General features: G+C 50.8%; 1 protein-coding gene across 7 annotated transcripts in view; it reads left to right on the top strand.

Moving 5' to 3' along the window:
* PBX3 (PBX homeobox 3) overlaps positions 1-19,445 on the top strand; it is a 99,910-nt gene extending 80,465 nt beyond the window's left edge. For 6 of the 7 annotated variants that reach the window (XM_056505169.1, XM_056505170.1, XM_056505171.1 and 3 more), the window contains 7 exons: positions 814-1,055; positions 4,650-4,840; positions 7,037-7,172; positions 13,453-13,618; positions 14,807-14,919; positions 15,762-15,851; positions 18,575-19,445. In XM_056505169.1, the coding sequence (XP_056361144.1) occupies positions 814-1,055; positions 4,650-4,840; positions 7,037-7,172; positions 13,453-13,618; positions 14,807-14,919; positions 15,762-15,851; positions 18,575-18,667 (1,031 nt within the window). In that variant the 3' untranslated portion in view covers positions 18,668-19,445. Of the gene's footprint in view, positions 1-813; positions 1,056-4,649; positions 4,841-7,036; positions 7,173-13,452; positions 13,619-14,806; positions 14,920-15,761; positions 15,852-18,574 lie in introns of those variants that run through there. The other variant, XM_056505176.1, reaches the window with a different exon arrangement.
* The last annotated feature ends 8,273 nt before the right edge of the window (positions 19,446-27,718 follow it).

The following is a 27,718-nucleotide window of genomic DNA, read 5'->3' as shown; positions in this document are numbered from 1 at the left end:
ACATGCTGACAGCAGAGCAGAGGAGGAGTGTGACAAACAGGGGAACAGCTCACTGAGGAAATCACCCCTGTGTTACAGCACTGCAGGCCAGGAACTCTGCCAGGGCAGTGGGGCCTGGCAGAGGAGGGGTGGGTGCAGCTCTCCCTTGGCCAGGCACTATCTCTGCTGCTGCAGGGACTCCCAGGTGCAGCATTACCTTCCCTGGCTGCAGCATGGGTGGCCTGAGCCGTGCCAGGGCTGTCCCCAACAGTGTGTGCCAGCTCAGGGACACCAGGACAATGTGGGGGATCATCAGCTTGTGCCTGTGCACCTCTGAACAGGCAACAGAAATAATATAAAGAGATTTTTATTATTCCTATGAAATTATATAGAATTATGGTTTTAAATGAAGGTAACAGGTTTAAAATGTGTATTGTAGAGCAAAATTAATGCCTTGTACTTTCTTGAGTTGGAGAGTTGGCCAGTGGGGAGGTCATCTCCCACTGCGTGTCCTCCTTGGGACAGACAGTGTGGAATCCTGTGCTGTCCCCAAAAAAAGCACATTGCTGGTGCCCAGGTCCGTGCCTGGCAGCTGTGTGTTGCTGGCACATCTGGCACAGCCTACACAGGTTCCTGCTGAGTGTGGGAACAGAGAGGGTCCCATGGCACTGCCATCCCCCTGTGGCACTGCCAGATGGGGTGGCTGGGGTGCTGGGGCAGGGCTGGGGCAGGGCTGGGGCAGGTGGGTGTCACAGAGGGCTCGTGGCTGGGCAGTGGCTGGGCAGATGCAGAAGTACTGACTGTGTTTTCTCTTTTCTCTCTTTTCTGCCCAAGGTTTGAGCATCCGAGGAGCCCAGGAGGAAGACCCTCCCGACCCTCAGCTAATGAGACTAGACAATATGCTTCTGGCAGAAGGAGTCTCAGGTCCAGAGAAAGGTGGGGGATCGGCGGCAGCAGCTGCAGCCGCAGCAGCCTCTGGAGGGTCTTCAGATAACTCTATTGAACACTCAGATTACAGAGCCAAATTGACCCAGATCAGACAAATCTATCACACAGAGCTGGAGAAATATGAACAGGTCAGACATCAGCCTCTCAGTTGTTCGTGTACCTGACACTGCTCTCCTCTGCTTGCCAGTGCCCACCACTGCCCACTCTGGACCACAACCCCCCCCTCCCCTTCTCCACCCCTCTGCCCATAGAGAGCCATGATGGGAGTGTTGGGCTCCAAGGAGCTGCTGGCTGGAGCCAGAATGCATGTCTTGCATGCCTGAGTGTTTTCTGTTGTCTGTAACTGCACAAGAGTAATGCCCAAGCCCGTGTGTTCTCCCCTTTGCTCAACCCATAGTGGCAGAGAGGAGGAGAGATCACCCTGTCTGTCACTCTGTGCCACCCTCTGCCCTGAGGTCTCACACAGCTGGCTCTGGCAAGTTGTGGAGCACAGGCAGACAAGGACTGCATTGGCCGTCTCAGCCCACAGGCTCCTGGAGCAGGTGGCAGGAGACTCAAGCACAAGACTTGGCCATGGCAGGTCAGCTGGAGCAGGCTGGAAGAGAGCGGGAAGGGAGACACCAGCAGAGCACCCAGGCTTTGGGACAGGAGCTAGGGAAATCCTGGTTCAGGCAGATGCCAGAACAGTGTCTTTGTTTGGAGTGAGAGCATGCTGCAGAGACCTGTAGGTTTGTGTTCACCACTGGGCCTGGTGACCCAACACATTGCCATGCCAGTGGCACTGAGAACATTTGCCACGTGCTGCCAGGTGCCAGCAGCACTGTGTGTCTCAGGTGACAGTGGCACTGCCTTGGCTATGCTCTCTCTTTCACTGTGTTGTTCAAGTGGAGAACAAATAACTGAGCAAACACCTGTCAGGGTCTTTGTGCAAACCTGCTGTTATCCCCTGACTCCCCAAGGCCCCAGTAGTGCTGTGTGGAGCCCCAGGCTCTCCATGCCCTGCTGTGCAGCTGGGATGGGGGTGGCTGTGGGGTTAATGAGCCCCACACAGCAGCAGCAGCAGCAGCAGCAGCAGCAGCAGCAGCAGCAGCAGCAGCAGAATCTCACACAGGCACAGTGACACAGGCTGCAGGCAGATCTGGGCCAGAGAGTGGCAGCTCCATGCTTGCAGCCGGTTCCTGGCAAACATCCTTGGACTCTAATAAGTTTAATGACGTGGGGGAAGCAGGAGCATTTTTTGCCCTGTAGCTCCATTTACAAAGGTTTCGGCTGAAATGTCACAGCCATCCGTCCACACCACAGGAAGTTTTGGAGGATGCTCAAATGCTGCTGGAGCAGGAGAGAGAGGTAGAGCTGAGGATGAGACGTGCACGCTTCCCCACGGATCCTGACACCCAGCCACGTCTGCTCAACAGACGTATGATGATTTCCCCAGCCTGGCAGCAAACTGTCTCCTGCTGGTTTGTCTCACTGCAGTGCCCGAGAGGCAGCCAGGGCTTGGCATGTCAGCCCCTGGCGCCACAGGTTGTGGGAGCAGGAGCCTCTTGCAGCAGGGAGCCCGTGCTGGGCACCAGAGCCGCTCCTGTCCCTGCCCAGCCAGCACTCCCGCCATCCCACGGCAGCAGAAACCAGAGTGCCTTCCTGGAGACACTTTCCAGGCAGAGTTTGATCCTGATATTTGTTGCCAGTCAGGGGAATGCACTCAGGAAAAAAAAAAAAAAAAAGGGGAAGAGAAATGGAAAGTGTGTCACGCCATCACCCAGCGCTCCCTCGCCGGGCGCCGGGAGAAATGGCCACGCACAGGCAGCGCCTTCCATAATTTACAGCTCCTACAGCAGGGATGACATATTGAAAGCTATCTGCTGTAATTACACTGAAATACATTTTTTGCTGTAGGCAAAAGTAGTGTAAGGGTCCCAGGCCTCCCGGAGCAGCTGGGAGCCCACTTCCCATGTTCACAGATGTCTCCTGAACTCACCCCGAATTGGGGCACAGCCACCACCAGCCTCACAGAGCACTGGCTGCCACCCTGTCCCTCAACGTTGTTTTGGGCCATTTCCTCTCTTTTTCCCGTGCAGTCGTGATGAGGCACTGAGGCAGCAGGAGCATCCCTGCTCCTACAAGGTTTCTGAGCAGGTTAACAAGGCCATCACTTATAACCTGACATTATTAATAATGTCTTGGGCACCAAGCAGAGGCCTGAAAAATAGTCCTGGAAAAGGGATCAAGTAGCTTGGACGCTATAAATAAACAAGAGAAACAAGACAAAGCATCAGAGTCTTCTGAGCTTCCTCCCACTGTGCTGTGAGGCAGCTCTGCAGAGGGGAGGTGCTGGTGGAGATGAATTAAACCCAGGCTCTCCAAACAGTTGTAGCCAAACCAAGTCTCATCAGGCAAGCTAAGTAGTCGGGGTAATGTTTTTGCTTCCTGAAAGCGAGAAACTAGTTTTTGCTTTTCAATATCCAGTTTTTGATGCTAAATCTCTGATAGAAAAGACATACCTGAAAGTATTTCTAATGCAACAGTTGCCAATTTTATTTTACTTTAAAACTGAATTATCCAGATCTGAAAAGAAGGGGGCTTGGAACATCCATCCAGTGCCAAATTCTTGGGTTCAGCTGTACTTTGGAACAGTCAGAGCTGCTGCCTGATTTCAGGGGGAGAGCTGCTGCATTTTGGTGCCTGTGTCCCCTTCCCTTCTGTGCAACATTTCCTGGGAGAGCCAAAGCTGGTGCTGATGCTTTGGTCAGAGGGCTGAACTTCTGCACTCTCAGGTTGTCCCCTAATAAAAGAAAGAATGTGCTGGTGGGAAGTGAGGGTGAGACATGTCCAACTCCTTCACCTGGAGCTCAGAGAGGCTTGGCAGAGCTGGGCTGGCAGGTGCTGGGCTGGGCTGTGCCCGTGGTGGTGCCAAGCCAAAGGCTCTGCACTGGGCTCACTGAGCTGGCTCCAACGGGTGCTGTGAGGATGTAAATTAGCCTGTAATTTACTTTCAGTAGTGTAAAGAAAAAAATCACTTTGCCTGAAGTGTATGCATCTTTCTTAAGGGTGTACCCAGATTTTAATTATCTAAATGTAAATACTTAACGAATTTTACTTAGAGTAATGAGCTAAAGTGCACACTACATAAATGAGATGTTCTAATTAATCATGTATGAACTACTGGTTTAAAGAAAAGCTATGTGAATTCTGCGAATGTTGGGCTATTGCCAAATTGCTAATCAGCATTTGCATTCATAGATGGCTTCACTTAATAAGTTGTGAGACGTTCAGCAAATGTTATAGGAAATTATGAGTTTTTAGATGCATAAACTTTTCACTTTTAACTCCTTCCCTCACACAATCTATTGAAATGTTGGAGAATCCTTGAAAACGTGGTTGTCAGACATATTACATATGTATTTTGCATCCTGGCTTCAGAGGGAAGAGCTAGCAGAGTTTTTGGCAGGTTCCAGCCTGCAGAGGGAAGGCAGGACAGCAGCATGTGTGGAGGCTTGGGCCAGGAGGCTCCTGGTGATGGCTCAGCCTGAAGTTTATATCACCATGTCACAGTCTGTGACAGTAATTGAGGGCTCCCTTTGGTGCCTGGGCACAGTGTGGAGGGGACAGGGCTATGGGAGGGTCCCCCAGCCCCAGTGCTGCCTTCCCCCAGCAGCCAGGTTGGAGCTTGTGTCCTTGTGGGGCAGCACAAACCCACATCTGAGCCTCTTCTTCCTCCACAGGCGTGTAATGAATTTACCACTCATGTAATGAACCTCCTCAGAGAACAGAGCCGGACACGTCCCATTTCTCCCAAGGAGATTGAAAGGATGGTGGGCATCATCCATCGAAAGTTCAGCTCCATCCAGATGCAGCTCAAACAAAGCACTTGTGAAGCAGTAATGATTTTAAGATCAAGGTTCCTCGATGCCAGGTAAGGCAGAGGCAAGTGCCCCTGTCTCTTTTGGGGAGCAGTGTCCCATGTCAGCAGGGACGGGTGGGAGAAGCTGTTCTGTCCTAATAAAAGCCTTCATCCACAGCTGCTGTGGAAGGGACCCCCTGCTCTGTAGGCTTTCAGAAGCAGCAAGGTCTTTTCTAGAAATTGTAGTGCAAAGTCTGGCCTTGTTTTCCCCACCTTGGACACCTGCCCTACTGCTAGAGCTCGGTGCCTGTCCCCAGGACCCCCAGCCCCCTGAGCAGAAGCAGGCAGACAGTGATTAGGAGGGGGGACAGGCACAGTCACCACTGTTTTGACACCTGATGAGGTGGGGCAGTGATCCCCATCCCTTCACAGGGCTCCTGGCAGCTGGCAGGGCCTGGCAGAGCAGGAGCAGAGCAGAGCAGAGCAGAGCAGGGAGGAGCAGCAGGCACCACAGCGAGCCTCCCTCCTCCAGCAGCTCAGACTTCACACCTGAAAGCTGCAAGGAGCTAAACAAGACCAAAATAATGTTATTAACAAGGAGGTCACTGGCAGGTGTGGGAAATCAGGGTAATTGCAGGCAGTTGGAGGAGATGTCTATGGAGAGCTCCGGAAACGCAAAGGTAGAGCCTGCAGATGTACATTTTAAAGTGATTTCTTTAAAAAGGAGGAAGGTAAATAAGGCAAAATGAGCAGAAGCATAGTAATGAGATAAACAGAGCTCTGGGGAGGGAGCCTGCCTGCTCCAGGATACAGCACAGCTCCAGCACCGGCGCTCGCACAGCGCGCTTGCTGCCGGCTGGCCTGGGGCACGGCGCTATTGCACAGCCCTGGGGAGGCAGCTCCAAGGAAATGTCCCACTGCAGCCTTCCAGAGGCTGCTCTGCACAGGGAGAACAGCCCTTGGCTGGAGGGATGGATGGAGCTGCAGCTGTGCAGGCGCTGCTGCCATGGTGGCTGGTGGCTCCTGTTGGCCGGAGCTGCTGCAGGTGCTCTGTGCAGGGCTCCGTGCCCCAAGGTGACACACGTGGGACCTGAACCACGCAGGGACAGAGCCTGGGCCCCGTGCAGCCCGTGGCAGGAGGGGCACAGATGGGTCTGGCTCACAAAGCCCTGAAATCCACTTGCAGTTGGAAGCCAATTAGCTCAGGGAGGGCCGTGTGAGGACATGTCAGCGCTGCCCCATCCTGTGGCACTGTCCTCACCCCAGGAGCTGTGCAGGGCCCAGCTGACCTGTGCTGAGGGCAGGGAGGGCAAGGAGGGCAGGGAGGGGAAGGGTCTGTCAGGCTGCTGCTGGCACAGAGGAGCTCTCTGGCCAGGAGCTTTGGGCTGGGCTGTGTACCCTGTGAGGTTACAGTGCTCTAGGCACTAACTTTTTCGGGTTATCTTAAATCAGTGACACAGCTAATAGTTGCTAAAGAGTTATTTATTACAAAGCACAACAGTCTCAAAAAGTGATGGCAAAAAGCAATGGCAAAAGGAAAAAGCAAAAGCCCTGGCAAAAGCACTAACTTTTTAATACATACTCTTATATAGGATCTTCCTAACAGACCACCACTCCTAATCTATTAGAATTCTAGTTTTTTAACACTCCTGGTTACGTATAGACTACGCATACAACTTACCTTGTTCTATTTAAAAAATGTAAGCAATATTCTTACTATAGCTCTATTATGTCTAAGTACTGTTTACAACCATGGTCTTGGAGCTCTACTGAAAACATTAATATGTTTTTCAGCCTTCACTAGAACTCGCACTTCCACTCTGGCATTTGAACCTTTTACTTACTAAAAGCATTAGAGCTCACAGTAAAACTTACTGACTTACTCACTTATGTTAAAACTTAAACTTACACCTTTCCCTTATGTGCGGATGAGCCACAGGGGAGGCTGCTGGCTCAGCACCTGCCTCACCTTTTCTGCCACAGCAGGTGAACGTGGCCTGTGCTCCATGGCATGGGCCCTGTGGGGAGGTGGGGGTGTGAAGCCAAAGGCAGAATCCTGAGCCTGTGGGGCTGGGTTGTTGTTGCTGCCTGCTGCTCCCTCCTGTGGTGCTGGGGAGCCCAAAGGGGTCAGGGTGCCAGGACAGCTCTGCTGTGTTGTTCTGTGCTGCAGTCCAGGCTGTGAAACATAGGCTGCTGCTCCCCATCCAACCCTGCCAGGGACCTGCTGGCCTCTGGAGGAACACTGATGTTTTCCTTTCCTCATTTCAGACGGAAAAGGCGTAACTTCAGCAAACAAGCCACGGAAATCTTGAACGAGTATTTTTACTCCCACCTCAGTAACCCCTACCCCAGTGAAGAAGCCAAAGAAGAGCTGGCAAAGAAATGCAGCATCACAGTATCACAGGTAAGCAGCAGGGGGTGGGCCCTGCACCACGGTGTGCCCATCTCCTGGCTATGCTGCCATCTCCCTCCAGGCTCTGCCAGGTGGCTCCAGTGGAAGCAGCAGGTACAGAGCCAGGCCTGCCCAAAGCACCTCTGTCACCCCTTCATCACTGAGGAGGTGTGCAGGGTGATGGGACATGGCTGAGCTCTGCAGGAAAGGCTGTAGACTGTGCTGGGTTACAAAGGTCTGTGCACAGAGAACAAGATAAGAATAAAAAGCAGCAAGGTCTGCACTCCACTTCACATCAGCCTGCCCTGTGCACAGCAGTGAGGCTCCTGGCTGAGCCTTGCTCTGCTCTGAATTCGTTCAGCTGAGCAGGATTTTGAGGAAAGGATGGTTTACTGACAAATTTAGGATCTATCTTTATAGATCCAAATTTCTTTGATGGCTCAAAGTTGTTTTTCTAAGCCAGTCAGAAATTCATAGCCTCTAGCTATGCTGAAGTGACACAAGTGGCTTCTCTGTGGCAAAACTGCATTAGGCAGATTTGCTCCTTTTACCACACATAATAGCTGTTACTGTGAAGTTAATGCAAGAAACCCAGCACCCCCCAGTCGGGACTGTGCTGTCACCGGCTGCAGCTGCTTTCTGTGTGGGCCAAAGTACCTCAAAGTTCTTTGTACTCACAGTACAGCTCAGACTGGTGTCTCAGGCTGATAACACCACTGAGTTTCCCTTCACCAGGCAGCTCAAAATGCAAAACATCACCTGGCATTCCACATGGCCTGTATGTTTGCTAGAAACCCCAGTTATTCTCACACAAATCTGGCTTGTACAGCTTGGGGAAGAGCCTGAGCTTGTGTGGCAGGGAAGTGCCCTGCAGTTCCAAGTTCTGCAGCCACCCTGCTCCTGTGGCAAGGGCTGCTGTGCTGGCTCCTCCCTGTCCCTCAGCTCCCTTATCAATATTTCAGCTCCTTGAGAGGAGTGCTGCCTGCGGCGCATGTGTTAACTATTAATGATTGCAGGCTGCAGTATTGGCATTATTAGCAACTCAACCTTTAGCTTTATAATTAAGACCTGAGTTGAGATTTACTTTATAGGCCTCCATTGAACACATGAAAAATTCAGGCACTTTATTGAAGACTTTCAAATGAAAGGCTGCCCAGCCTCTCCACATTTGGAATTACTTGGCTTTGGCTGCACCCACAGTAGCAGCCCTGGCAGAGCTGCCCTAGGACAGGCGTGTGTGCCTTGCTGGCTCCTTGCCTGTTCCTTTTCACTCCAGCTGGGAAGGGCCTGTGCTCAGTGCCAGGGGCAGGTACAGGATGGGGATGGAGGCAGTTTCTCCCAGTCCATCTACAAATAGCTGTGGAGATGGGCAGGAAGTTTTTGAGGGAAATTCAGCACACAGTTCCCCCTGACATTGCTCCTCCCTGGCTCTTAGCATCTCACAAGTGACTGCAGCCCTGGTGGCTGCTGGGCTGTCCCCATGCCCTCAGGCATCCCTGCAGCTGCTGTGGGTGCCTGGACCAGCCAAAGAGCCTGAAAGCACAGAGTGCCACACACAAGTGACCACACTGGGGTCTGCAGCCTTCATCTTGCTGCTGGTCTCTGTCCTTGGCATGAGATGGTTTGTGGCAATTCTTTCAGTAAGGGGGTCCAGGCAGCCTGCTGTAGAGTCAGGAGAGGCCATGCCATCAACACCAGCTTAAAGAAACCAAAAGTTCTTCAGTTTTGGTTAATGTGACTGGGGGAGATGACATGGGAAAAGCCCAGCAGACCTGCTGAAGAGCTGTTCCCTCTGCACCCAGTGGTGAGTCCTGCCTGGCAGGGAGGACTCAGTGATCCCTTGGTGTGGACAGATAAAAAGACTGATCAAGATAAGGCTGAAGTGACTGTAGGAAATGAGATGGAACATTTGAGAAGCCATAACTGATTGCTTCTAGTGCTAATAGATCTGATTTCTCTTTTAATTGGTTGTTTGATAAGATTTAATGTATATGCTGTAGAATGAAATAAAAGGCAGGCAGATGGTCCAACAACCCAGCAGTGGCAGAGAGCCTGTGACAGGAATATAGGTTTGTCTTTTTAATATTTGATACAGACATGAATTAGTTGTTTCTTGAATGCATTAGGAAGTCTGAGTGAGTGATGGGAGTAGCTGCACTGTGCCCTGCATCCAGCACCCTCAGCCTTGCTGGGGGACACTGCCAGCCTGCTACAAGGGCAGTGCTGCCCATCCAGCCTGGCACCAGGGCTGCAGGACTGGGCCCTTGGCCATAGCTGGAACTTTGCTCTGGCAAGATGTTATAAATGACTTGGAAAAACTCAGGTTGATATGGTAAAAGCTGGAAATGGGGCCATGTATCATGTACTGGGAAAGGAGCTGTATGAGACAGAGGGAGTGCCTGTGATCAGCTGGTTGCTTGAGTTCCTGATGGATCTGCTGTCACAGCTAGGGAGCATGAATACCATGGATGCTCTAATCTTTGATTTCCAAAGGCACTTCCAAAGGCAGCATGGCAGTACTGCAGGGTTAGTTGGTATTTTGTAGGTCAAACTGGGCTGGAGGTGAATTTCTCTGCCTGAAAAGGGTGCATAATTTTGAGGCCATGCAGTAGAAGAGCTCTGAGCAGGCACTGCAGAGCAGCCCCCCACACACTGCTCTGGTGAGTGACAGCAGAACTCAGAGTGAATTGAGCAGTCACTGCAAGCCTGGCAGGAGCAGCATGGCAGGGGACAAGCAGTGGCACCCAGGAGGTGACTGATCTGCAGCTCACTCAGGGCTTTCCTGGAAGATCTCTGTGTGTGTATTTTCAGCCTTGACCAAGTGTCCCTTGGACCTTGCTGTGCCTGTCACCATGCCCCATTTACCTCCTGTGCTGCACATACCCTGGAGGGTCAAAGAGCTGAAAAAAGGAATAAATAACATTAAGGGATGGCTTTCCAAACTCTGGAGCTGTTGGCTCGTCTTTGATGAGGAGGTTTTGTCCTTTCCCTGGCTGAGCCAGGCTCCTCTGCAGCCTCTTCTAGCGATGATCCCAAGTGTTTCTCTCTTGTACTGTCAGTGCCTTGTACATGCTGGGGGCAGATTCATGGCAGAACATTTTCTCCCTCAAACACTTAATTAGTGAGTGTTTTGGGTCATCCTCCCCCCAGATTAAGCTGCTGACTGGAAATCCTGCTGCCATGGCACTTTACTGAGCTGCAAAGAAAATTGTCTCCCAGAATCGTTTCATTGCAGGTGGGAGATCGATGGCTTCAGTTTTGATATCGGTGTTTAAAATAATATGTAGAGAAGGTTTTTCAAGAAAAGCATAAAGACAAACTATTTATTAAGATGAAAACCTCACACAATTTCATTTTAAGAGTGCGGAAAAGGTAATTCTGGGGAAAAAAATGTCCTTAGCAGAGAACATTGTCGGCTGTAATTTAGAGCTGCCCCATCAGCGCACGTTGGAGGCAGATAAACTGTATTGTCTGTTCTCCCCTAGCATGGCTGCAAGGCTGATGTTTTATACTTTTGCAGATGAGCCTCTTTCAGGGTGTCACAAACGACCATCAGTCCATCACACAGGCTGGAGAGAGGGCACAGCCAGAGCTGAGAGCGGGGCACTGGAGTACAGCAATAACATTTTTCACTGCTTCAAACAAAAGAAGGATGTGGTTGACAAGGGAATATATTTAACATTGTTTTAAAGAAAGGATGCAGGAGCTGGTTTCTAGCATCCCTCTGGCCCCTCCTGCTTCTGAGTGTTTCTGTGAGCAGGTGGAAAACTGTGCATGGAGGGGATCCTAACTCCTGGACTTGATGGGGAAAGCAAGGAAAAAAAGCTGCAGCATAATGAAATAGTTTTGGAGGTAAAATTCTTGGGTTTAGATCACAGAACTGCTCAACATTGATTTTTAACATGTTAAGGTTTGTACCATGTCTTAGGTATGAAACATAGACTGTGCTACAAACATGGAAACACAGTGGGAAGATTTCCACAATCCATGGATCTGTAGCTCCCTAATTCCAGCAGCGATGCTCTTGCATCAGCAGTGTCTTTGCTGAGTGAGCACTGATTTATCCCAGGAAATCACCCACTCTGGAGACACAGGGCAGGCCTGCCCCATCCCAAATCCCACATCAGGCATCTTGATGATTTAAGTAATAATTTATTGTCTTTTTATTTAACGTTGCAATTAACATGATAAATAAGTGCAACAGTATTGTTTGAAATGTAATATACAATTAAGCCCAATTAATTAATTTGCCTTTAATGATCAGGAGGAGAAAGATGTTCATTGTTTTTTTTTATGTGAAAAGATAGTTTGTTTTAATGAAAAATGTGTTGTGAGGCAGCTCATGATGGAGCCAACTTCCATGTTTAGGGTGAGCATGGGGCTGGGTGAGGAGCTGGGTCCCGGTGCTGAGAGGGGAGCCCAGCCCTGCAGCCCTGCTCTTCCCTGGGACCATGGCAGTGCCAGCAGCACGAGCCAGGTGAGCTGTGCTCCAAGCAGGCAGGATCCTGAATGCTGCCTGGCAGTGCCTGCTGGAGCCATGCCCTGGCCCTGGCCTGGCCAGGTCCAGCTGCCTGTGTCAGCCGTGCCTGCCCAGCTGTGGCTGCATCCCCTGGGTGTCCCTGGGTGTCTCTGGGTGTCCCTGGGTGTCCCCACATGTCTCTGGGTGTCCCCATATTCACACTCTGCCCTGCACTGGTGTGACATGGCAGCAGAGTCGTTGGGCACAGGGGGCAGGGACAGTGGCTGTGGCACCCCCAGGCTGCTGTGCCTCTCTGGCAGCCCCAGCCCTGTGCCTTGGTCTGAGGAGCAGTTTAACATTTCTGGATACTCATTTAGATGTGGTGTGCGGGTTAAACATAACGTACGAGCACTGCTCCTCTCATTGCTTCCAATTAAACCTTGCTTGTTAGTTTAACCTCTAGGTAATCCCATCAAACAATTGATGTCAAGGAAACACTGCCCACAGTGGCTCTGGATGAGTGGCCATTAATTTTAATTGCCTTGATATTAAAGATTAAGAAGTATTGGGACTAGCAGAATGGAAACGATCTGATGTCAAGCAAATCCACTCGTTGAGGCTTCCCCAGGCTGCTGGTGATATTAAAATTTTACTGTGAGAATTAAATAAACCTTTATTAGTGATGGCTGTTGTTTGATTGGTCCAGGGGCGTGCATAAACAGAGGGGTCTCGTGCACATCCGTGGACAATACGGTTGATGTGCAGAGATTCCTCAATTATGATACTGTTAATAAAGCATAATCTGATTGTACACAATAATTATTTGCTGGGTTTCATTAATGTATTATTGCTTCTCTGACTGACAAGGTGATATTAAGTGCAATATATAGAACATGGTGGAGTATTATCAGGGGAGCAGGATGTATAAGGTGCCTTCCATATTACTGGTAAAGGCCAGAGGTTTTCCATTAATTGTGGTTAAACAAAAGCTGTGCTGCATCAAATAGAGCAGGGTTTGACTCCTGCCTCAGCAGGGTCCTGAACTGGGAGCTGTGACAGGACCCCAGCCCCTGCCACACCCTGTGGCTGCCTGATAACCACTGGGCTGTCCCTGCTCCCTTCCCCTTTACTGCTGGAGCAGCTCTTTTATTGTCTCTGCTGTGTTGGCCATTGTCCATGTTCCAAACTGGGTTTGTTATTTAGGAGCTCTGTTACAGCAGCTGAAGTTAAACAAAGCCCCTAAGCAAGCCAGTACAAAGTTCCCTGAGCAGCTCCATGCGTGACCCCTGTGCGGGTTAATAGCCGGTGCCCTGGGAGCCACCTTGGCTTCAGTACAGCATCTTCAAAGGGCCATGACAAAGGCACTTTTCAGCCATTATTGATTTATATGATTCCTTTCATTTTCAGTCAACCAAACACGATTCTGTGAGTGGGCTGCCAAGGTTGTTCCAGCCCAAAAATAAAGAACAATTGCTCTCACTGCCCGCTTGCCCTCAGTCAACCAGACCTTGGTCCCCCTGAGCAGCTTTCTGGGTCTCACACCAGTTTCATTGACAAATGGCCCATGGTGGTAGGGGACAATGCTGTGGTACAGTAAGCTCTGGGCTATGTGCAGTCATCAGTCACTTGTTGTGCCTCAGTTTGCCAAGAGAGCAGCAGAGCCAGGCCCTGCTCAGCTCCCCAGTGATGTTTAACTGATCCGGGTTAGTGCTCAGTTACCTGGAGCAGGGACGGGTTGTGTTTCTGGCATCTCAGAATGGCATCTCAAAGGGATCCTGCTTTGCCCAGCCAAGCACTCGTGTCCTTCACCCTTCCCACCTCTCTCCACTGCAGGTGTCCAACTGGTTTGGCAATAAGAGAATCAGGTACAAGAAGAACATCGGGAAGTTCCAGGAGGAAGCCAATCTCTACGCGGCAAAGACGGCCGTGACTGCAGCGCACGCCGTGGCCGCGGCCGTCCAGAACAACCAGACCAACTCCCCCACCACCCCAAACTCTGGTACGTACCTGCCTGCTGCACCCTGGAGGGGTGTGTGTGCCCCTGGAGGGCTGTGTGTCACCCTGGAGGAGTGTGTGTCACCCTGGAGGGGTGTGTGTGCCCCTGGAGGGCCGTGTGTCACAGAGTGAGCTCGGTCGGGGTGAGGAGGATGCAGCTCCTTAGCAGTCCCAGTGGTGGCACAGGGAGTTGTCCTGAGCCCAGGGATGTCCAGGTCAGAGCACAAGGGCCAAGCACTGCCCTGGGTGGTCCCAGCAGCTCCACAGCCCTAGAGTGGGGCCCATGTAATTCCTGCAGTGGTTACAGCTGCCTGGTTCTGGCTTCTGGCACCTTCTTTGTTTCTGTAGTTTCTTAAAGCTTTTTCTTATTTACTGGAAAGAACATAAAATAGGGCAGAGGTCCAAGTCTGGTTTTGTAGAACTGTTAAATTTATTGTCAAGATAACAACAAAATAGAGGAATATTTTAGCATGCTCTAATTGTAATTTAAACTCTGGATGGCTTGAAATGGAGTTGATGTTATAAACAGAAATCTAAGGATGGAACTTTAATTCTGTTACAGGACTCACTGGTGTGCTGCTGACATTTTGCAAGTCTGAGCACTACATTAGTCAGGGAATGTGTGAGGGGGGCATTGCTTTTTTGGGCTACAGGGGCAAGGATTGCCACAAGCACAAACACTGTTTGCAGTCAAGTTTTGCTGTGACTTAGTTGTGGACAACTCTTAGAGGATAAAGAACCATGGGGAAAAGAAGACTTTAACTAAAAGAAAGTAAGAAAAAGGTTCCTTCTTTGACAGTAATAAACCACATAATTGGGAAGTGCCAACAATTTCCTTCAGAAGGAGACAAGAAGCACAGGCTCAAAATGAGTGTTTGGTGATGGCAGCTCATGATGGAGTTATCCACAGGGTGATCCGACATCGAAACGTTGTTGTACAGGCTGCTCTTCCAGAGAGAAGAGCTGCCTGGGTTGCAGGGAGCTCCAGGCTTGGCCAGCACAGGGCTCTGTGTGGTGGCCAGCGTGGGGGGCTCGTGGCCATGCTCACCCCACGCCAGGGCAGCAGCTTCCCCTCCACTGAGCCCTGCCTGTCCTCTCCTCTCCTGCTGCTTCTCCTTCCCCTGCCCTCAGGTCTCGGGGTTATGTTTTTGCAGCTCTCTGTTATTCAGCTACCTAACTCTTTCCTTTCCAGGTTCTTCTGGTTCTTTTAACCTCCCAAATTCTGGGGACATGTTCATGAACATGCAGAGTCTGAATGGGGATTCTTACCAGGGGTCCCAAGTCGGAGCCAATGTGCAATCACAGGTAGGAGAAATGCCCCAGCAGGGCCTTTCTGGCAGGGTAGGGTTTGGGCTAAAAATTCCACCTTACTCTGGCTCTATTAACTGGTCTGGGCCTCGCTGTAGAGTGGAGGCTGCATATTTCTGGATGTGGCCTATTCTTACCCCGGCATTGAATTTCACAAATAGAAAGGAACAAATGATTTTTTTCTGATTGAAATTTTAAGCTTTGTGAATGCATTCGGCTCTGGCTTGAGCTCATGGAATGGGACTGGGTGCATCTGACTTCCATGGACACTGTAAATCCAGTGAAATTTTCTTTCTTTTTTTCCTTTCTTCCTCCTCCCCTCGCCCTTTAAAAAAACAAACATGTCTCCCATCTCTCCTTCATTTATTGGACAAACTTTTATTTATTAATTAACTCATTCATCTATTTATTTATTTCCTTAAATGTCAGAAGGCATCTGCCTGAGCTGTTACAACACACCTCATTGCCAGTCACTGTTGCAGCCCTCTCAGTAGGGCTGGCTCCATGGTTTATGTGCTGTGTCCACACCATCATCTGCTTCATACATGCCAGCACACACAGGAAGGTGAATGTTCCAGCACTTTGCTGCAGACCCTGGGGCAGGAGCTGCAGGCCATGTGCTGGGAGGAGGTTGTGTTTGGTGTGAGAGCAGCAGAGATCTGTGGGCTCTAACGGGCACGGATTGGTTGAAATTCTGCCAGTCAGTCTTGATTGATAAATTTGCCTTTCATAGAAGATGCTAAACCCTTTTGGCTCACATAATTCAAAATGTTGCCTATTGTAAGTGATGATGTTTTAATAGATTTGGAATGATGAATCCTGTCTCCCCTCACTTTAAGGTGGATACCCTGCGTCATGTTATCAATCAGACGGGAGGATACAATGATGGCTTGGGAGGAAATTCACTGTACAGTCCACATAATTTAAATGTGAGTACCCGGGGGAACAGTGGTTTGGAGAGCCATAAGCGCAGTGGCAGGTAAATGCAGTCATTAATACCTGTATTAATTGCTCTTGCAAAAATGTTGTTTAATATCACATCTTTGGGGATGAACCACAGAACAGCCATGCAGCTGCAAGGCTTGTTAATGTAAGAAGAGGGAGATTCCAGATCTGTGACTATAAATGGATTGAATTTTTATTTGTTTCAGCCTTGTGAGTTAAAAGGTAACAACCTCTGAGAGGCTCAGCAGCCAGGCAGGGAGCTCTGCTGGGCTGTGCTGCCATGCCAGGCAGCTCTGGCGGGCTGTGGTGCACCTTTGGCCATGTCAAGGGTGCTCATTTTTCCTGTATGTGAGGGGCACCTTTGGCCCTGTTACTGCAAAGGCAGCGAACAGTCAGTCTGGCTAACAGATGCCAGTAAATTGAGGGATTAGGGGCTTGATGGTGATAGGTGCTAAATGTCCTCCCGCTGGCCGTAAGCGATGGGATGTGACAGTGCCCGGGCTGGGCAAGCTGTGCCCGCGAGGCGCCGGGATCAATCCGTGGGGATGTGTTCTTCCTTCGGGATAAATCAGTGTGGGGATGTGTTCTTCCTTTGGGATCAATCAGTGGGGATGTGTTCTTCCTTCGGGATAAACCAGTGTGGGGATGTGTTCTTCCTTCGGGATAAACCAGTGTGGGGATGTGTTCTTCCTTTGGCTGGGAGCAGGGGTGGAACAGCCCCCGGCAGCGGCGAGGCTCATCCCTCATCCCCAGCTTGTGTCTCCCACTTACAGCTGCAACAATTAGTGCTGTATTCTTTTTTTTTTTTATGTTTCATATTTGCTTGAGAGGTGATTTTTCTTTGTTTTCCTTTGTACTCATGGACTCTAAAATTACTGTAGAGAATTCCCAGCCTAGTGACCCTCTCCCCCTGCCAGGGTTTACCCCCCGTGCTTCCCAACTGATATAAATTGGGGTTTGGGTTCTGAGCAGCCCCAAAAACCCACACAGAAGGGGAACGGGGAGACCCAGGGTGAGCTGCTGCAGCTACAGGGAAGGGGAGGTTTTCCCCCTGTTTTGAGTTGCCACTTGCCATGAGAGTAAATATTAATGATTTAAAATGTGATTGAAGATGTTCAATTGTAAGGGGGAAAAAGTACCATTAAATACTCAAATCTTTTACATTTGAAATGTCAAATCTTTCTTTTTGGATTTATAAATAACTCATAATAACCCACAACAAACCATATAAAAAGCCTTTTAGTTGCATTTCTCCTTTTTCATTTAAGTGTTTTGAAATGCTTCAGAGAATTTGCGATATCCTTATCAACATGATAAAATATGAAACTGTGATTGCCTGCAGCATTTTACAGACATGAATTCCATCTTCACTGATGAGGCCTGATAAGGCGCTGTTGTATAATACAGTGCATAATCTCAAACCACCAGAGTAAGGATTAATTTATTTGAAAAAAAGAATGCTTGCTGACAACCTCTCTTCCAGCTGCCAAGCTGAGTAAAAATATTGTACATTTGTTGTTTATAAATTTGGATAAAAGAGGAATGATGTTTACTTCAGATGGAATATCTTTAGACTCATATCTGCACAAGAGTTTTTCTTTCTCTGAGTAGATTCTCGTATCTTTACAAAATGAAAACTCGCGGTGCCTTCCGCCTCCGAGCCGGGCGTGTGCCCGAGCCGGGCGGTGTCGGGGCTGCGGGTGGCTTGGCGCTGCCGTTCATGTCACTGAAGGGAGAATCCGAACCGCTGCGTTTGTCGGGAGGGAGCTGCGCTGTTTGCTGTTCCATCTGCACGGGAGATAATTACCGAGGCTGCTCTCGGCCCGTGATGGATGAGCTCGGGGCCGGGCCCGCTGTGGGGGCGAGGGGCGGCCGGGGGTCCCCAGCCAACCCTGTGTCCCCGCGGTGTCCCCCGGCCCGTGTGGCCGAGCCCAGGAGCACATGTTCCCGGCACATTTCCACATTTCCCTGCCCCGTTTCCACATTTCCCTGCTCCCCTTTCCCCGCAGGGCCGGGGGCAGCGACGGCGCGGCCGGGGCCCCGCGCTGAGGCCTCCCCGTCACTTCCACTCAGCGTCCCCCAACTCACGAGCCCCGCGCCACCCTCTTCTTGACTGACATAAAAATATGTAGCGACAAGCTGTCTGCCACAGCCGAAATCCGATCAGACATTGATTCCAGCAATTGCCTCGATTGGCCGAGACATAAGGCAAATTTGTTGCCGCGCTGCTCGCGCCGAGGCAGGGCTGAGGCGGCAGGGCCCGGACCGGCCGAGCGGCCCCGCCGCCGCAGATAATTGGAAAGCGATCCCTCCCCGGTGTGCCCTTCTCCGGGAGCCGGGGCTGTGCACGGAACCGGGCGGGGCAGCCCTGCCCGGGGCCCTGCCGGTGGGGAAACGCCATTGCGAACTGCGGGAGGTGAGGGGAGACGCGGGGGTTAAACACGCATTGCCCCAGGCGGCTCTGCTCCGGGGAAAAGCTGAAGTGCCGGTGAAGGGACGTTCCTCATTAGAGCAGGATGAGCTCTGCAGGAGCCCCCAGTCCTGGCTGCAGCCAGCCTGGCTGAACGGCTGCCGCTTTCCCTTCCCGGCACGGCCCCGCAGCGAGGGGTGCGGGACAATTCCCGTCCTCGCATCGCCCCTCAGCCCGCCGCAGCCTGAGACATTAATATGCGCAATGGTATCAATTGACTTGTTTTTGCCTTTGCAGGCTAATGGAGGCTGGCAGGACGCAACCACTCCATCTTCTGTGACTTCCCCTACAGAAGGGCCGGGAAGTGTGCACTCGGATACCTCTAACTAATCTCCTAGCAACACTTTTTCCCTGAGCTGAGATGCCTTGATTAGCGCATTCAGAGTTGCAGGAGAAAAAGGAAAGAGTTTTTTGTAGCCAACCACCTACAGCTTTACTGTAAAACCTTGTCTTATTAGAAAACTTGGTAAATCTGTTTTTTAAAGGTATCATAATCATTTGTATTTATACTTAAAACACACAATGTTAAAAAGCACTTTATCCAATTAGGCCAAGATTTAGCATTGTTTATAGCCCTGTAACTATTTTATCATAATTTATTGTCAGCAGTTTTAATGATGTTGGTCTAACAGTTGCCAATTACTTGGCCTTAAGGGTAAAAGTACAGGACAAGCTTAACCTCAGTAGCAAGAGCAGACACAAAGAACCGCCTCACCCAAATTTAATTGTGTGCATATTTCCATGGAAAGTCGACAGGAATCACAGACTTTGATTGTGTTTCATCTTTTCATATCTCTCACAGAGCTGGAATAAAAAGAGCTGTTCAGTTATTTCGGTTAACAATGGTCGTGTTTAAGAATCCTTATTCGTCACATTTTTGTTGAGATCTATTGTCTTACAAATTAGATTGGAAGCCAGGAGCATCTTTTCTTGCTCAAGCCCCCGGAGGCCGAGTCTCCTCTCCGTCCCCCGGCACGGACACAGGTTGTTCTTGGGAGACGCCGACTCTCGCTGCTGGTCTCTGTGCACGCCACGCCCTGGGTTTTACAGTACGAGCTGGGTGCTGCCCACGCCTGCCAAGGGCTGGTGCCTCTCACAGGCAGCAAACCACAAACAAAGGAAAAGGAAAGGAAAAAGCACCGTGATATGGAGTGTTGTACATAGTGTAGCAAAAGAGTATTTATACATCTCACCAATCAAACACAGCTTTATTACCTCATGCGAACTCATACAAACCAATAGACTTTCAACATGTTCTGTAGCTTAGAGTGCTCACTTACTACCTCTGAACGATACTCACGCTGTAGTTTGTCTCTTTCTTATCTTTTTGCATCTTGTAATTAACTCTTTGTTTCCCCACGAAATGTAATGTACATTGTAATCTCCTACAAATCAGGGTTGCCTTGGCAACTGCTAAAGAAGCGGAAGTGGAAACATGGGGTCTTAGGTTGGACACAAAACAGTGCAACTGTTGTAAATACTGAGAAGCATTTTGAATGTTCTTCATCTTGTTACTAATACACGCAAAAACCAACAACTAATTGTAATGCATACAGACTTCAGTATTCAGTACTGTACATCCCCCTGGATTGCAGGGGCCCTTTCTCTCTCTCTTTTGTATTGTATGCGATTCTGAAACTGATTGAGTCATGAAAATAATTTGTGGCAGTGATTCTAATGTATTAAACCGTTTCGTGTTACTTTCTAACTGGATTACACCCTGGATTGAAAAGTCTTCCTCGTGGTAGTTATATGTAGTTTCAAACATGAATAAACTTTTTGCTTTCATGATCAAACGTTGATGTAATTTCTTCCTGCTCAGTTCAAGTCAGCCCAAGGAGATGTGTGGTCTCCAGAAGAGCGAGCTGGCATGGAGCAGGAGCTGAGCATCTCTTAAACACCAGCAGGTCCTTGTGCCCTCTTGCCAGGAGAGAACTGGAGAGGCACATCCGGGCAAAGGCTTCCATCTGCCAGCGCCTGCCTCCGCTGCCACCCTGCTCTGCTTGGGAGCCACAAATCATGTGGAGGTAAAGGAAGGGGTCAGGCCTTTAGATGAGTTTAAAAACCATCATCATATTCACTCTTAATTACCATTTTTATTTAACATTAACTTTGGAGCTATAGCCTCGGCTAGCAGGTCTAATGTGATTATAAAAATATTTTTCTTTATTAAAAAAACTTTTTTGGAAGGACGTATATATATAAATGCTAATTTTAAGTCTTTTTAATAAAGTAAAGGTCAATAACAGGTAATAGCCTATTTACCATATCTCAAGGAAATTGACTCACAGGAAATCAAATTAGTGTTAATCACTTGCAGCAAATGGTCTTTGATAAATATAACTACTCACTACTCGGGTTAGTGCAGCTAGGCAGGAGGGGGCAGAGCGCTCACCAGCACCAGCTCTCTGAGCTGCTGGGCCATCACCTTCCCTTCCCTTTGGCTGTTCAAGCCTTCAGGTGTTGTTTTGGGGGCTGAACAATTATTTGCATGATTCAATGAGCTTGTGGTTCAGCTTTTCTCAGCAATTCTTGTAACAGGTTATTTTGTAAAGTACCTTTGTTCTCGCACTCTCCCCCCTGGGCTGTGGTGACACTGCTCCCCGCTCTCATGCACCAGTGACTGCTGCTGCTCTCGTTCACAGAGCAGCCTCACCTGGATCAGCTTTGGAATTGAACAGTGCTGCTACTTCTACAGGTGGTGCATTTAAATAAACAAGTAAATAGCCAGACATGCATTGCAAAGTCTTTGTTTTAAGTTAAAGGGAGCTGGGGCAGGTGGGGACTGTTGACTGCCGAAGACTTCTGCATGCTGAGGACAAAGCACCCAACAATTTGCATTTGCTAATGGAGCTCCCCAAGTCCACACGCTCAGTGTTCGTGCTACAGCTCAGTGAAAACGGTATTTCATATTTTAAATGTGAAGTGTGTCAGCGGAGGCGTAGTAGGCAGCGTAATGAACACTCAGACGTCCCTCATCTTGATCACATCTCTGCTGGCCACAGGCAAGGACCTGTCACACACTGAGGAGGTTCATAGGAAGGCCATCAACAACCTTTGGGCCGTCCTTTCGTGCCCCACGCCCGCTGGGCATCATTAGCTGCTGCTTTGCAGCATTAAGGCTTTGGGTCCCTTTGAATTACAAGTGCAATTTGGCTTTTCCTTACGTTGGAGAGCAGCCACGTGGTTCCATGGTAAATAATAAACATCTTATCCTTGAGGCCTGATCACGCATCAGGGAGGTTTACTGCCAGCACCAGTACTAGGATCAAGCTGCTGATGGTAAATTGTGTTTCAGCCGGTAGCTGCACCCTGAAGGGCCGTCGGAGCCTCGCAGGAGCAGCGGCTCCCACCAGGGGAGGAGACCGTCAGCGCTCCCACCCTGCCAGCTCAGCACCATCCTCATCCCCTGCGCCCACGTCTGAGCTTTTGGCACACGAGAGCCCTGCAGCCGGAGCCCAGCAGCCATGGGAGGTGCAGCCCTCAGACCCTGTGTGGAGCACAGCAGGACCTAAAGGAGGACTTGCAGCAGGTGCCAGGAATCGCCATCTCCTGTGCCCGGCACTGAGCTGGCCGAGGCATCCATCACTGGGACAGGCACAGGATGTCTGGAGGAGAGAGCCACAGTGCTCCCCTGGGCACAGCTGCACAGCCACTCCTGGGACCAGCCCAGCTCCGTCTGAGCTGCTGTGCCTGGGGACCGTGGGGACCTTGGGGACCGTGGGGACCTTGGGGACCGCGGGGACCTTGGGGACCGCGGGGACCGTGGGGATCATGGCACGGCCACTGCTCGGGGGTATCCTGCAGGAGAACCATTGCACTGGGGGAGACACGATGCCTCTGGTTGTGACCTGCCGGGCCATGGGAGCACCCCACGGCCTCACAGCCCCCCAGAGAGCAGCAAACCTTCCTCTGCTGGCGCTGGAGTGGGTGACAAGCTCCCCCTGTGCCCGGCTGCCTGTGTGTCCGGGCTTGGGTGCAACGAGGGATCCTGGGGAAGGGAAGAGCTGGGGAGACCTTGGGGCATGGGGGCAACTTTGCTGGTTTTGGCACCACGAGTGTGAGGCTGAGCAGTGCTATGTGATCCTGCAGAGGTGTCCTGAACACACGTGAGGAGATGAGCAATTCCACTGCCAATATCTGTGCCATGTATTTCCAGTGTGATAAAAGTAACCATGAGTAACTGAAGATGTTTCCAGTTTGTGTTAATAAAATACATCTTTTTTAAAGAACTGAATTCTTCAAAGATTGGCAAATTTTATTTTATTTCATTAGCTTTAATGTCACTGCCATATGGACTGTGAAGAAAAGTGAACCATTAGATCAGAGGGACTGAGTTATCAGTGTGACACAGAAAGCTCTGATACAATTGTTAAGGATAAGCCCTGCAGTGATTTATTGCCTGCATTGTATTAGCCACAGAGGAGTTATGATATGCTCCCCATTCCTGTATCATATTAGGATTTTATTAGTCTAATATGACATGGTAATATAATATATGATTAGAATTCCCACCCAGTGATCCTTTCCTTGGTTGCAGGGGTTGGAGGAGGTTTTGTTTGCCATCATGCCCAGGGAGGATGGGGAATACCTGGGATGGCACTGTAGCTGAACCAGTCTCCTGGTATCCCAGGTGGGACATGGGGCCCCTCACCTTCTGCGGGCACTCCGGGCCACCTGTTGCCACCGGATTTGTTTCCCCTGAATGACAAAGCCGCTGGCACAGTGGAAGGATGGAGCTGGCAGTACGAGCCACAGGTGTGGGCTGTGTCCTAGGGAAATGGTTTGTGCCGCTCGGGAGCGCAGGAGCGGCTGTGCCAGGGGCGCTGCGGCGGCAGCAGAGCCGATTCCCCGGGCTCAGCGCGGTGCGAGGGTGGCTTTGCTCCGGGCTCCGGGCTCTGGGCTCTGGGCTCAGCACGGTGCCAGGGTGGCTTTGCTCCGGCCTCTGAGCTCAGCCCGGTGCTAGGGTCGCTTTAAGCCGGGCTCTGTGCGGAGGCTCCGTGCGCCCCGCAGGGAGGGAGGGGAGACCGGACTGCGCTCAGCTCCGCTCCTGCTCAGGATGCGCTAATTGCTGCTCCTCATCAGCGTGCTCCCTTCCTCCCACACCTCTCCTCACGTCACCTACCCTCTGGAAACCCAACTTACCCAACAAATCCTGGAGACAAACTTCTCTTCAAAGTTTCCGCGGCGTCCCCAGCGGTGTCTCAGCCCGCTCCGCTCGGAAGCCGCCGCTCGTAGCCTCGTTCTTGCCTCCAGCAGCAGCAGCAGGAGGAAGTTCAAGCGTGTCAGAGCGCTACTAGGTGCTAAATCCCCAAATCTATATCAAAGCCTATTTGATCATCTTCCTGTCATTGATATAATAAAAGGGATTAATTTATTGGAGACTGTCAGAACCCTCATGTGGCAACGAATTTAAGGATCGTGTTTACACAGGCTAATTAAACCCAATTACTTTCACTCCTCTCCGCGGTGCTGCCGCGAGTGCTGAGATTCCTGGGGTGGGTGGGGACGCAGGGGTGTCCCCGTGAGCACATCTCTGGGACAGGGACCCCCCGGAGGGGATGGGACCCTCCTCCTCCTCCTCTTCCTCCTCCCGGTCTGGGCATGGCGCCTCGGGGCAGGGCAATGTGCCACACGGCCACCGCTGGCTGCGGGGGACAGCGAGGCTTTGGGAGAGCAGACGGAGCACTGCCCGTGCTGCGAGATCACCTATCAATGCCTGCTCTTTGTGGAATAAAAGGTTGCAATTTTTTTTTTTTTTTTTGGGGTAAAATTCAGCATAAAGAGCACGCGTCATTAAATATGGAAATCCAGAATTTTATTAGCAATCTGCTAGATCTGAACTGATGCCAATTAAACAAAAAAGATATAATTTATAAAAAGGCAGAGTTCAAGTTGTATTAAATATGAAATGCAATTTTCTGCTGGTTGTGATTTATTACCATTGGTACATTGTTCAAAGAAGCATGTTATATTTCAATAGAGAAATATTGTTTATTCATTAATATTTTAAAACTTGCTTATTGCTGTGTATGACTCTCCTGCAGAATGAAACTTATGATTTAAAACATGAATTAATAAACACATTTGAAAGTGTTAGACAATATCATAACCGCTCATTTTTCATTTTACTGAGAGCATATTAAACTTTTATAATTCTGTACTATTATTTTCCAAATAAAGGTATGGGCTCTAAATTGCTAATTTCAGGTACAGATGAGAGAAAGCAATAACAGATGCTGAGAATCAGTCACTATGTCCTGCTACTATGGCTCAATACTTTTGTTCTCACATTATTCACAAATCTGTTCAGCAGCACAGCCCCCTCAGAGAGGCCAGGGTGGGACAGGAGGGTTGCAGGTGCCCCAGCCTGGAGAGAGCAGTGCAGGTCCCAGGTGTGCAGGGCCAGCAGGGAAGGGGAAGGTTCCCGCTGGAGCCGCAGGGCTGCGTCGCGCTCCTAGCGCCAGGAAATGTTTGATAGAGGCTGACATCCTAAATGAGGCCGAAAATATTTTATACAAAATGTGATAAAGCAGTAATGATCCCAGAGGCCTCGGGTTATCTTGGTGATTACCTGCACCCAGCACTTGAATCAGCAGCATTAAGGGGTCCGGACCCGATCCCTCGGAACTCATTAGTCCTGAGTACTTCATACAGACTCGCCTCTCAGCTGCTTGATTCCAACTAACCCATCTGGATCTTAAAATCTCTGCTGCCACAGCCTCCCTGTATTACCATAACAATAACCAGTATTTCAATTTTAAGAACTCATTTTTCCTCAAATAGAAAGTGCCAATCAATTTAAGGAGCAGGAGAGGCACGCTGGAGCACAGGCAGGGCATGTACACTGGGGCCTTGCCCTCCTGCTCCAGCCCATCCTAGAGGGGAAGCACCTTCCTGCCTTTTCCTCCTCCCTGGCCACTGCTCTTTGCTCTGCAGCACATGCTGGGCTGAGGGGATTCACCTCACAACCTTGGCTCTTTGGGGGAGAAGTAATGGAAGTAATGGGGAGCTGACATTTGGAATGCTTCCCCAGGCGCTGCAGGGGTAGGCCAGGACCAGGTGGCACCCAGGACTGGCAGGAAAATCCCTGCCCCATCTGTGCCCAAGGCTGGGCACAGGGGGGTCCCAGGGGTGCCCAGGTGCCCGGGGGGCAGAGGCAGTGCCCTGCTGCAGGGGGCTGAGCACTCCAGCTGAGAACTCCAGGCAAGGTCTGGGGTTATGGGGAGGGGTCCAGGGTGTGTCAGAGCAGGGGCTGGGGAGGGTCTGGGATATGTCAGAGCAGGGCTGGGGAGGGTCCAGGACACATCAGAGCAGGGCTGGGGAGGGTCTGGGATGTGTCAGAGCAGGGGCTGGGGAGGGTCCAGGGTGTGTCAGAGCAGGGCTGGGGAGGGTCCAGGACACGATGTGTCAGAGCAGGGGCTGGGGAGGGTCCGGGATGTGTCAGAGCAGGAGCTGGGGAGGTTCTGGGCTGTGCTGTGTCTGAGCCCCGTCTGATCGATGGTGGGGTTCACGTCTCACACCTGACAGTTAATGGGAATTAACTATTCACCTCTTCTCTGGGCATAGCAGATCGGCAGAACTTATTACTCCAAGGCAGTCAATTAATTAAAGTTCAGTGCTTAATCAAGTTCCAGTGGTCATAAACAGGGCACAGGGATTTCTCTCTCCCCTGATCACCATGCTCAGAGCCTACATGAGGCAGTGTACAGTGTCCTGCACTCCCTGTGAGATTCCTCCTCAGATCAGACCCCACTGGTCCCCACTGGTCCCAGGGCAGCCACCTGGGGGCTGGTTCCTCTGGGTGGGCTCTGTGGTGGGCTCCAGGCTGGGGGCTTTGTCCTGCCACGTTTAGGGCAGTGCTGGGAGGGGTGGGAGGTGCTTCTGGGCACTGTGGGGTGCAGGGACTGGGAAGTGTCTGTGCCACCCCAAGAGCCCCCAGTGACCCCAGCTCCTCCCTGGAGGGGACACACTGGAGGCTTCACTTGGAAACCTGTCTTTACCCCCATCTTAGCTGGACAAAGCCACACCAAAACCTGCTCTGGGTGCAGAGGGAATGTCTGTGGCTGGGCAAGGGACACAGCATGGAACTGCAGGCACCCAGCAGAACAATGCCTCGTGTGCTTAGAGACTCTCCAGCCCATCCATAACTGGGAAGGAGATGCTGTCCAGCCACATGGGCAGCAGATTCAATTAGGTTTCTCTCTCCCAGAATGTGGCACGAGAAGCAATCTCTCTTTTTTGAAGAATGTAATAAGAGAGTGCAATGGAAATGCGTCGGAGAGACTCCAAGAACAGGATCCCTGCCTTAAATCTTGAAAGCAGTCAAGAAAAATATGTTGTTTACCTGAATTTGTTTTTCATAAGGTCTCCCAGAGGATTAATAAACTAACCTTTCGTCTGTGAACACCTGGTCCTACACGCCATCAATAACCCACTGCACCCTGTGTGTCAGTGCACGTGTCCATGGGAGAGGCAGACTGCAGGGGCCTCAGCAGGAGTCACCAAATGCTGGTGACAGGGGGACACCCAGGGCTCTGCCTGTCCCCAGGGCCCCCTGGCTGCACAAACACGGAGCTGGACCGGGCCCATGTCCCAGCTGTGGCCGGGGGTCCCCAGCCTGAACAGGCTGTCCCACAGGAGCAGTGCCAGGCTGGGGGAGCCCTGGCACAGCCCTGCCCCCGGGGTCTGAGGTGTGAAAGGAGCCAGGTGCCCTCCAGCAGCCCCCTCCCACTGAGCCGGGCATCCCTTAATGGATTGATCAGCTTGGGCTGCCAGCACTTACACAGATAATTCAATTGATAAAATCCTATTAAGTAGTGAAAGATTTTTTGATTGTTGAATTGTTTCCTATGTTATGCAAGTCATTTTGGTTCCTCTCACTTGGAAATCCACTTCCCATTTGTGAGAGCTGGTGATGGAGCCATTCCCCTCTGCTGGCTGCAGCTCACATCCGAGGGGGTGAGCACGGGGCAGAGGCAGCCGGGGCAAGGAGTTCCCCAGGCTTGTGGGCTGCCAGTGTCCCAGGGTGTCCCAGTGTCCTGTGGTGTCCCAGTGTGTCCCAGTGTCCCAGTGCCTCAGTGTCACAGAGTGTCTCAGTGTCCCAGGGTGTCCCAGTGTCCCAGTGTCCCATGGCATCCCAGTGTCACAGAGTGTCCCAGTGTCCCAGGGTGTCCCAGTGTCCCAGTGTCCCATGGCATCCCAGTGTCACAGGGTGTCCCAGTGTCACAGGGTGTCCCAGTGTCCCACAGGGCTCTGGTATGTGGCATCATCCCTACAGCTTTCCTGCAGCTCTCATCTGGGGCACAGGCAGGGGTCTGGCAGCCCAAACCATCCCTGTGCCTCCGTGTTCCCGTGCCAGAGCAGCACCAGGAGCCAGTG

This window comes from Oenanthe melanoleuca, chromosome 17, assembly GCF_029582105.1.
Source record: "Oenanthe melanoleuca isolate GR-GAL-2019-014 chromosome 17, OMel1.0, whole genome shotgun sequence".
Classification (NCBI taxonomy): Eukaryota; Metazoa; Chordata; class Aves; order Passeriformes; family Muscicapidae; genus Oenanthe; species Oenanthe melanoleuca.
Note: the sequence above shows the minus strand (reverse complement) of the source record. Positions and strands in the feature narration are given on the sequence as shown.